The sequence below is a fragment of the Nilaparvata lugens genome, chromosome 4 (genome assembly GCF_014356525.2).
Source record: "Nilaparvata lugens isolate BPH chromosome 4, ASM1435652v1, whole genome shotgun sequence".
In the NCBI taxonomy this organism is placed as follows: Eukaryota; Metazoa; Arthropoda; class Insecta; order Hemiptera; family Delphacidae; genus Nilaparvata; species Nilaparvata lugens.
Window position 1 is genome coordinate 59,972,186 of NC_052507.1, and position 11,240 is coordinate 59,983,425.

At 33.3% G+C, this 11,240-nt stretch overlaps 1 protein-coding gene across 1 annotated transcript; it reads left to right on the forward strand.

Annotated features, from left to right (window-relative positions):
- The first annotated feature begins 3,933 nt into the window (after positions 1-3,933).
- Positions 3,934-9,735, forward strand: LOC111054578 (tubulin alpha-1 chain). Its single transcript, XM_022341627.2, is given in 5 exon segments — positions 3,934-4,060; positions 6,394-6,556; positions 6,559-6,615; positions 7,912-8,213; positions 8,778-9,735. Coding segments are annotated over 5 exon segments (1,350 nt in total). The 5' UTR covers positions 3,934-4,057; the 3' UTR covers positions 9,603-9,735.
- Positions 9,736-11,240: the final 1,505 nt, after the last annotated feature.

Below are 11,240 nucleotides of genomic sequence, written 5' to 3' on the forward strand. Positions count from 1 at the left end.
CATGAGTTCTATTGAGGAACTTTGTTCGGCATCTTTTTTTTCAATTACCATTTTTTAGGAATCTACAAATAAAGAATGATTGAAAGTGTTCAACTGATCTAATTGGATGTTTCATTATTCTTAACATATTGATATTGCTGAAAATTTTTGAAAAGAAGCGCAGTTTTTTCTCCAAGTGGTTGTTCCCTTCTCATTCCAGTGATGTAAATATGTAGTATAATGAAATTGAATAAATCTACATTCATTTTTTTTTAAATCACGATAATGCCTTTATTATAGGAGAGTAGAAATTTTTAGAAAAACGATTTTTCTATTCTGTTTATTCCATTATATTTTTATTCTTATCTATTATTATGAAAAGAAGATTAGATTCATCATATCACACATAATAATAGATAAGAATAATCATTAACACACTAACAATGAACACAGAACAATCATTAACATCAATTAACACACATAATATATAAGAGTGATACTCTATTTCAAAGAAAAACAAGTATAAAGATAATTCTTCAGAAGAATAGACAATAGTTTTAAAAAATCATTATTGACATTTCCATTGAGAAAAGTTTAATTTTCATGGATTATTTTTGCTCAACTGAGTCATTGATAATGAACTACCACTATAAAATAAACTAATTCAGTAGGAATCCATTTTAATTGTGTATTTTCTTCATCCTGTTATATATGACATAACATGAAATGAATAATAACATTTCTGCTACCGTTGAAAGAGTAGCAGAAGACACTTTCTCATGGAAACATTACTGTGGGAAAAATGAAACAAAACTAGATTTACCAACATTGTTGAAAGGTAGGAAATACGGAAATTTCAAAATAATCTCAAGTTCTCAAGGTGCATAATATATAGCGTACGGAAGTAATAATTTACTGTTTTTCAATAAGAGCACTTTTATATAAATTCATTGACACATTAAATGGTCAAAGTAGGCCTACTTTATCATCGAATAAAGAGATTTAAATATAGTTTATGTACTAATATTTCATTAATATAAACTTTTAGAAATTATTTTCCCCAATTTTCCAAACATGTTCATATACATTGTACTTTATTCGTGTTGAATTAGAGGTTAATAATCCATCATGCGGTGCTTTCATCTATAATTGAATAAATTCTTCAAAACATAATATACGGTAACTGATCACATATAGTTTTTCTAGATGCATCAACTAAAATTTAAGAATTCGGTGCGTACATAGGAACTATGAGAGCCAACGTAAGAAATAGCGTCATACGTTTTTTAACCAGACAATATCACTACTACAGCATGTATTTATAATTGTTATTCAGATAACTTCATCTACTGTAGCCTATGACATAACTCATGACTCATATTCACATCTACCATCTGTCTTTAAAATCTACTGCATTATGAATCAAAACAATCATCAATACCAGCGGAAATAATATACCGTACTGCTTTAGGAATCTAAATAATTTCAACTCCAGCAAGAATATTCAATTTCAATTGAACATGTGCAGAATCTTGAAACTGATAGTTTCGTTCGATTGAATTTCAGAGGCGTACAGATGAGATTCCAAGTCTGGTCTCCAAAACAGGAAACTAATCCCACGTAACTTGGTCCGCAAAAGACATGGACCTTATTCAAGTACAATCATTATGCGCCAACAAATAAGCCGTGGGTCGGTGACGCATAGTAAACTCTTGCTCCAAGTATTGTTTGGAGATAGGAAACGCATTTAGGTATGTTGAGGCGTTGCTTGATACAGAACTTCGATAGAGTTGTGGAGTAGTCATAAAATGAATGAAAAGAAAATTCATACTGAAGATTAATATAGATTTTCAATATGGTATATAAATTTTGGCCTTTTATACATTGCTGGCATAGTAAAGTGCTGCGAGTCTGTTTTTATTGTCCAATCATTCTATTGTTACTGTATGTGTTCATGTTATGGATTAAAAACCAAAATAAGCTTTTTTTTGCTGAGGGTGATGCCCACATGAGCTCTAGGCTTGTGAGTGGGTAATGAGGCGATGAATGAACCTAATGTTTTAGGTAGGTTCCGAACCATCGGGAAGCGATTTTACAACTCATGAACCATATTTTATAATTTTAATATTGATAATTTCATTATTCGAATTGGTTATTGATTTTCACTGTTAAAGATCACAGAAGAAGAATTATTTACCACCTTGATGAAAAGTTTTGTTGTAACATGTAAGCTGCACTTGGAATAATCTAATGACATATAGGTAAGTATCTATAGGACCTATAGGTAGGTATGGAAAATTGGTAGGTATTATTATTGCAGTTTAATAGAATTTCATAATAATGTTCAAAAATATAGAAAATAGATAAGCCTGCTCCGTGTCAAGATTCATTTTGAGAGTGCAACAGACAAACCGTGCAAGCGTTGAGAAATTTGAGAAATTTAACAATTCTTCAACATTCATTTTTTTCAATGCACCTAGAATGTTTAATTTAATTTCAAGAAAATTTAATGCCTCAGTTCCATTCAATATATTTCTTAAAAGTTTGAAGTTCTATCTGTTCACATTGAATGACTGTGAATCTTTTTTGAGGATTGTACATTAGTATAAATATTAGGCAGTATAATCTTATTCTTGAGTCAGTGGTTTTTTCCCTGTCTTTCTGTTTTCATAATTTAATTCGCTGTCCACTGAGAACATTTTTGAATAATTTTATTTATTTTACTATTTTATTTTTTTCATTTAACTTAATTTCTCCATGAAAATCAATGGAAATTCATTCAATAACATTACAATTGTTGTAATAGATTACCTGTATAATACGCATTATGAAGACCGTAACACTGGTAAATTTATAATTATTAATTTTCACATAAATAAAGTTTATTTCTTGTGTAGAGCGTAGCGGTCCTACTACTCTAGTCTTTAAATTTATTTTATTTTAAGAGAAGTGCACTCCAATAGGGCTTATGCCTAGGTGTGCTCATATTTATTTCGCCTTATGTTTTTGTCATCTGAAGCAAAACATATAATTTTCATTAGTATTTTTTTGTATTTTTAGATGGGACAATGTTTTGTAATAATATTATGTTGTGCGGAATAAATTATTTTTTGAATTGAAAAACAAAATTGAAAATTTATGTTGGTTATGAAAAAACTATAGATCTAACTTATATGAAATTATATTATATCTCCAAAGGAAACAGGAACAATCCAATTAACTCTACTGTTGTAGTCACGATATTTGTTTTTAATTCTAATTTAATTCATCTAATTTGAAGTCTATTTCTAATTTAATTCATCACCTCGATTTATCAATCGAACTCGAAGCTTTCATATCATGAGATAAACGGGTAAAATAGATTTCATAAAATTGTTTATTTCTACATATTGTAGTAGTATGAGTACCTATATTTATAGTGTGATTTAGCAAACATATAATATCTCTGTTTATTAGTCTGTAGAAGTAATAAAGAGCAGCATTACAATTACAGTTAACAGTAGGGTACAATATATTCAGTCTCGAGTAAAAATTTAATTAATATATAATTATTATTTAACGAAAATCCTAAATAAATGCTGTAAATCACCCCGAAGACTTCTGCTACTGCAGACATTAACAACAGGGTTAACAGCTAGATGCAAATTCGATGAGAACTAATTAATCATTAAATTGAAATTATTAACCCCGCATGAAAATGTGTGACGGTATTCCACTATTTTTTCATGCGATTTAATTTGTTTACATGAAATAGTGAATGTCTAGTAATTCTACAATGTAGGTAGATAGTAGTAGGTAGTAGTTGAAGAGGAAGAAAACATAAACAGTAAGGACTAATGTAAGGTACGGTGTCCAACTGAATTAGCAATGTATCAAAGGACAAGCAACAGAGCGCCCCCGCTTTGTATCACGAGAGTTCTCTGCGGAAAGCAGCCTGAATAAAACCAAGCTTCCAGTGAAAATTGTCACTCAGATCCTTGGACCTGCCTTGGCTATCGTCTTCCTTCGATTACCAACAAAGGGACTTGATCAGTTCTTTTTTATTTATTTATTTTAGTGTAACTGTTAATCTACCAAAATGGTGAGTACATAGTTTTTTAAATATCATTTTGAATAATTTAATAATTATTTTTAAATTTAAACATAATTCTTTGGAAGAAATTGAAAGTGAAGTTAAAAAAATGTTAATTTGAGAATAGAATCCTCAGGAAAAAAAGACCGATGATTTTGCAAATTGGATTTTTTTCAATCCATTATTGTATTGCGCATAGGCCTAAGTGTTGAAATTAAACTATAAATGTTACAATAAGTTTTTATTACTTCATTGATTATTTTTACTCAAAGCAGTTATTTAAATTCTTAGCATATACAAGTAAAGTTGATTACAGTAAGCTTATAGGTAATTTTAAACAACTTTCTTATAATTTTTTAATTCCTACAAATCTCCTAATGATGATTTTACACTTAGGTACTTGATAATGAAAATTTCAATTTATCATGTTTTGGCAATATTTTTACAATATTCCAGAAACAAAAATCATTATATTGCTATGTATGATATTATTAGACTACTAAGGAAAAGTTTTATTGAAAGAAAAACTTTCATTTTCCGAAACAGTCAACAGCTTCAAATACCTATTAACTTGAGAAGTATTCAGTACAATATTGGAATACGTTGATTAGATTTTTAATAAATAAAAGTTATATCCAGTCAAAATAATTGCAGCCCCTTTAGAAATTAAAAGTTCTGTACCGTAGGCCCAATGAATTTCAAAATCATTATTCAACTTGGAAAAACAATTTATTGGAAATTTTAATAAAAAATAATAATTTTTGTAACTCAATATTTCCCGTCTGATCCTTTATTATCAAACTTATTCTTTGATTACTTTTCAAAACTGCTCACAACTTCACAAACCATGAAAATTTGAAAGTTGTTTCATTTATTGTTGGTAAAACTAGTAGAATTTCGTTTTTCATGTTTCAAATAGAGGAGAAATATCTTCTTTGGAGTTCTCCTCAACTCACGACTTTGTCTTGAATGCACTTTGAGGTCAGAGAGAGAAGTCGCTCCCACAGTACAGTGCATGTTGGTGGCCTTCATGCTTGATAAGTTTTGCATGCTTTCTCTCCACTTTGGCTCGAGTTATGACTTTATTAAATGGGCTATCCTTCCTTCCCTTCATCATAGTCAAACCGGAAGTTGTTCAAATCCCCGAACGGTACTGGAGAAATTAAGATCTGGCTGGATAAAAGTCGAGAAATATGAAGTATATTAGCTTGCGATGACCGTTAACATTCTTCAACTTTATTTTACCGTGCAAGGTGGGATACCTTCCACGTTTGTAAGTTCATACGAATAGCTTGAATTTGTATTTTTATTGATGAATATAACCACTTCATTATAAAAGCATTAATCAACATGATTATGATATTTTATACTTTAAAATTAATTAAAAAATAAGCTACGCGCAACAATTTAAAATTTTAGTTTTCTTCAACTTTCATCTCTCTATTTCTTTCTCTCTCTCTCTTATTTATTTCTATCAATCTTATGTAATCTTATTACATAATTTGTAATCTATTATGTTTGTATTCTTATGTTATTTTTTTATTTGTAAAGGTTAGGTGGCAGAGAGGACCAGGAGTCCTAACTTCGCCCTAATAAAGACAAATAATCAATCAATCTCTCTCTCTCTCTCTCTCTCATCACACTTCTGATACCGGTACTGCTGTAAACCCTGTATCATACAAAATAGAATATTCGATTAATGAATGGGTGGATCAAGTGCCCACTCCCTAAGCTCATGGACGCACCCCCACTAAAATATCCCCTTCTTTGGAACCCCCTCCCATAATTTATGATTTTGTTGATTTTTGAGACCCGCACGCACCCCCCCCCCGCCCCTAAGAATTCAGAGGACGCAATCTGCGTCCAAACCCCCCTGTGGGCACCCCTGATTTAGTCAAAGATTGAAGAAATGGAATAATTCAATTATTACATATCGTTGAGGAATAATATTGAGAAGAGAATTTTCAGTTTTCTATAGCATTATCATAATTATCAGCTAATATCATCAACTAAGCTTTCCTTGAATATCTATATCATAATAATTGTTGACTAATCGATTGCTAGTATTATCATATCAGCTAATGTAATCAACTGTCCTTAGATCAAGAATTAAGTGACGAAGTAGTGTGTGATATCATAACCTCAAACTTTGGACAACATTAACTTTTTATCAAAATTTTTGGAGAGAAATAGTACAGGCTCAGCCTATTTTTTCCTTCAATGTCATAATTATATTATGATTGTATTATTTTTAACAATAAATTAATTAATAGACTAAATACAAAAATAAATATCTATCTCATAATAATTGTTCACTAATGTTGCGCTGTTTTGTCCCTCAGCGTGAATGTATCTCAGTGCACGTGGGCCAAGCCGGAGTGCAGATCGGCAATGCCTGCTGGGAGTTGTACTGCCTGGAGCACGGCATCCAACCTGACGGACAGATGCCGTCTGACAAAACCATCGGAGGCGGCGACGACAGCTTCAACACTTTCTTCAGCGAGACCGTTCCGGCAAACACGTGCCGCGTGCCGTCTTCGTCGATCTCGAGCCCACTGTTGTTGGTCAGTTCATACTCTACCAACTCATGACTAATTGTTATTTTCAAAAACTAAACAGAATGGAATACACATATACACATAATAATATATTGTTGCACGTTGTGAACATCAGGCTCAGAGCCTCTCCTTTCCGGGGATAGGTTTTACAATAGATTAAAAATTAGCTACCTATATTAATAAATTTTAAAGCATTGAAAATATGTTACTATCATTATTGCAAACCTTGTAATGTATCTACTATTATATGCCCAATAAATATTCTGATAGGCTACATAAAAATGATGGAACAATGGAAGCATATTGTACAATTATTATTGCACTTACTGTATATTATCATAGAGAAAAGAAAGAATGAAATATCATTATGATATATTTTCTCTATGATATTATACAGATGTGGTTTTTAATAGGAAGATCCCTATAGTTCGCACGGTTGAGTGGAAGTTGAAATGTGGTAGCTTGGCGGGTAATGTTGAACTGTGTGCATGTCTGACCATTGTGATCGTGATAATAATACTACGGTGTGCTAAGATGTTGACTTAAAGGTTGAAGAGGATATCAAGTACGCTTTTATTTTATCACAACACGACTATAGTTTCAACTCATAAAGATCAATTCTTTCAAGTGTAAAATTAATAACTCTTGAAGAGTTGAAACTATAGTGTTGTCCACGTTATAATGGCAGAGGAGAAAAACGTTGCCGATCCTCTGTCTTGTAGACGGCTTATACACGTAGTAGCTTAGACGGTAGCTGATACAGGTTTATTGATGTAATATTAACTGTTCATTCTCGTTTAAAATAATCAATTATATTTCATTAAGCAAGAAATTATACTTTTCAATGATTTTATAATGAATTTTCATAATTAAGATGAAATATTTTGTTAATTAATTATTAATTCTAGGCTACATTGTTAAAAGACGACCTGGCAACAGATCTAAGCGAGAAAGCGCTATCAGCTTTCTTGAATGATAGGCAAGGATAGCAATACTATTGCTAATCTAACACTGCCATTATAATGTGGACCTCACTATAGTCGTGTTGTGATAAGGTAAAAGAGTACTTGATACATTATATTGTGTTTCAATACCTACTTTCAGTAGCCCTAAATGAATGTGCGAGTATAATATTTCATAATATATTATTATGTCTACATGTACTAAATAATGAATCACTGGATCAATTAATGAGAAATTAATAGAAAAAGATCAAATAGTGATAAAAGCACGACATTCATTGTATTAAATGTATAAAACTGTCGACATGAAATTTACGAAATTGTTTTGCCCGCTCGACAGACGAGGTCCGCACCGGTACCTACCGTCAACTTTTCCACCCGGAACAGCTGATCACCGGCAAAGAGGATGCAGCCAACAACTACGCCAGGGGCCACTACACCATCGGCAAGGAGATCGTCGACCTCGTGCTGGACCGTATCAGGAAACTGGCTGACCAATGCACGGGCCTGCAAGGATTCCTCATCTTCCACTCTTTCGGAGGTGGCACCGGATCTGGATTCACGTCTCTGTTGATGGAGAGGCTCTCCGTCGACTACGGCAAGAAGAGTAAACTCGAGTTCGCTATCTACCCTGCCCCTCAGGTAAGTTCACTAAATGTCAACTATTGGAATAAAAAAGAACTCTGTGAATAGAGATGTTGTTTGAATATTTGGTAGAAAATATAAAAAATCTTTATAGACTACAGTAATAAATCGAGAAGAAGAACAAATATTGAAAAAAATAAATAAAAAGAGTCTTTTTATTATGTTAATATGAATAATTACCACAATATCAACTTCTCAACTACACAAAAAGTGAAAAATCGGGATTGAGAGACTATGAAGCCTGCTCTTTTTCAACACATTTGAAATGGATGATTAGAAAATTCTTAATCAAAGAAATGAAAAAAATCAAAGAAAATGTTATCTTCATCTAACTTAATTTGTATTTTTTTAATGGATTGGATAATGATAAACAATTTTAATGAATACGAAATTAATGATAGATAATGTTCATTCTTCATTAAATAAAGTTGGGCTGATTTTGATTAAAATAAACTGTATTCTCTTATGGCAATCTTAATAGATAAAGCTACGGTAATGCATTGAGTATTATTAGAATTTTCTACTAGACATCATGCTAAAATCCTTTGAATTTGTTTACAGGTCTCCACAGCCGTCGTCGAACCATACAACTCAATCCTGACCACCCACACTACCCTGGAACACTCAGACTGCGCCTTCATGGTTGACAACGAAGCCATCTACGACATCTGCCGACGCAACCTGGACATTGAACGCCCCACCTACACCAATCTCAACAGACTCATCGGCCAGATCGTGTCCTCCATCACTGCTTCCTTGAGATTCGATGGTGCTCTCAATGTAGATCTGACTGAGTTCCAGACTAACTTGGTGCCTTACCCCAGGATCCACTTCCCATTGGTCACCTACGCGCCAGTCATTTCGTCAGAGAAAGCTTACCACGAGCAGTTGTCTGTCGCGGAGATCACAAATGCTTGCTTCGAGCCGGCAAACCAGATGGTCAAGTGCGACCCCCGCCACGGCAAATACATGGCCTGTTGTATGTTGTACCGAGGTGACGTCGTGCCCAAGGATGTGAACGCCGCCATCGCCACAATCAAGACTAAGAGGACCATCCAGTTCGTCGACTGGTGTCCGACCGGATTCAAGGTTGGCATAAACTACCAGCCACCCACCGTGGTGCCCGGTGGTGACCTCGCCAAGGTGCAGCGTGCCGTCTGCATGTTGTCCAACACGACCGCCATCGCTGAGGCTTGGGCCAGGCTGGACCACAAGTTCGACCTGATGTTCGCCAAGCGCGCCTTCGTGCACTGGTACGTCGGTGAGGGTATGGAGGAGGGAGAATTCAGCGAGGCCCGCGAGGACCTTGCCGCCCTCGAGAAGGACTACGAGGAGGTCGGCATGGAGTCCGTCGATGGAGAGGGTGAGGGAGGCGAGGAGTACTGAACGGAGAGGGTGCAGCCCTTTCCAGCAGATAACATGAGAACCCGTTGATGCAACAAAATACACCAATGAGAGACCGTTGATGCAAGAAAAAGTACCAATTTAACGACAATAAAGCTTTGTTTACCTGATTGAATCTGCTCGTTTCATTTCATATCTAGCAATCTTCAACTAATCTTGAAGAATTTATAATTTTACTTATTAGAGTTATTAGAATTATATGTAAAGCTGCACAATATTAAAAGAAGATTCAACATACTAATATATTTGTAATAAAAACATAAATATAAAGTCAAACATCACGAATTTGTAAAAAACACAAACATGCTTCAGCACCCATGGTGTCCCCTTCAGTATGGCATATCAAAAAATATTACTAAATATCTCACCAAAAAATGTGCCATGAGACATTATATGTGGTAAATATTTAAATACCTATTCAATTCAATTCATTTCCACATAACTCTACCAAAACTTGAATAACAATATTAGGACTAGTTCTAGTTCTAAAATTACTACAGGCTGAATTTTCACATAATTCAAGAATAGTAATTGAATTTGAAAATAATACAGCTCCTTAAAAAAATAACATTCTTTTATTATTGATCAGTAAAATTCTCCAGTAAAAGTGACAAACAAAAATTTATTGAGAAATTGATCAACTACAGTAGGTAGTTTTTGTTGCTACATCATTTCATCAATGTTTGTAACAAAACTTGTTTTCAACTTTTAATTTATTGTACCAATTTTAAATTGTTTCTCTATTTAGATGTCTAGCCTATGTCAACTACTGTACGGTGGTATCTTTAATATCACTTCTACTACCTAAAACATAGAACATAAATCGCATAAGTTGATCTTAACTCAAAAATACGAAATTCTCATATATTATTCAAATATGATACTTACTCTCCAAGGTGGCTCAAATCTTATATCATATAATCAAAATAGCTTTTATCTTATATCAAATACATATAAAGAAAATAGGATGCTAGCATGAATATATAGGCTACTAAAAACACACGTAAATACTATGCAAGCTTAGAATTCAGAAACATTTACAAAGACAAAACCGTTGTCACAAAGGGAGAGTCACAGCTACGGGACATCATTAGCGTTGAAGCTGAATTTGGAACCTACTAATTTTAGAAGTGTGAAAGGAACAGTTTCATTCGTCAGGCAAGTTTCCAAATACTGGAACGGATGTCTGGAAGAGAGCTTCAATTCATGCTATACAGCCAGACATAAAGGTTTGAAATAGAATAGGGAGATTCTGATTTAAGGATAGTGACATCTAATTTCGGAGGACAAACTTGACAAAGAAACGTCTGCAGCATTTATAAAAATAGGTTTGGAGACCGCAGAGGATAAAATTTTTAATGTTATTTCTTCTTCAATAGACTTAGCTTGTGATCGGTTGGTCACGGGTGCTTCAGACGTTTTTTAATCCCATCCACCTATGTGCTTATAGCGAATAAAAGATAATAATTATTATAATACCAACTATATGTGAATGTGAATCTAAAAGCATATTAATTATTGGAATACGAAGATGTTCTACATAGTCATTCAAATCATATAAATAAGAAGAATTAATTATTTACAGCTTTTTTGGGTAATAAAAATACAATTTTCAACAGA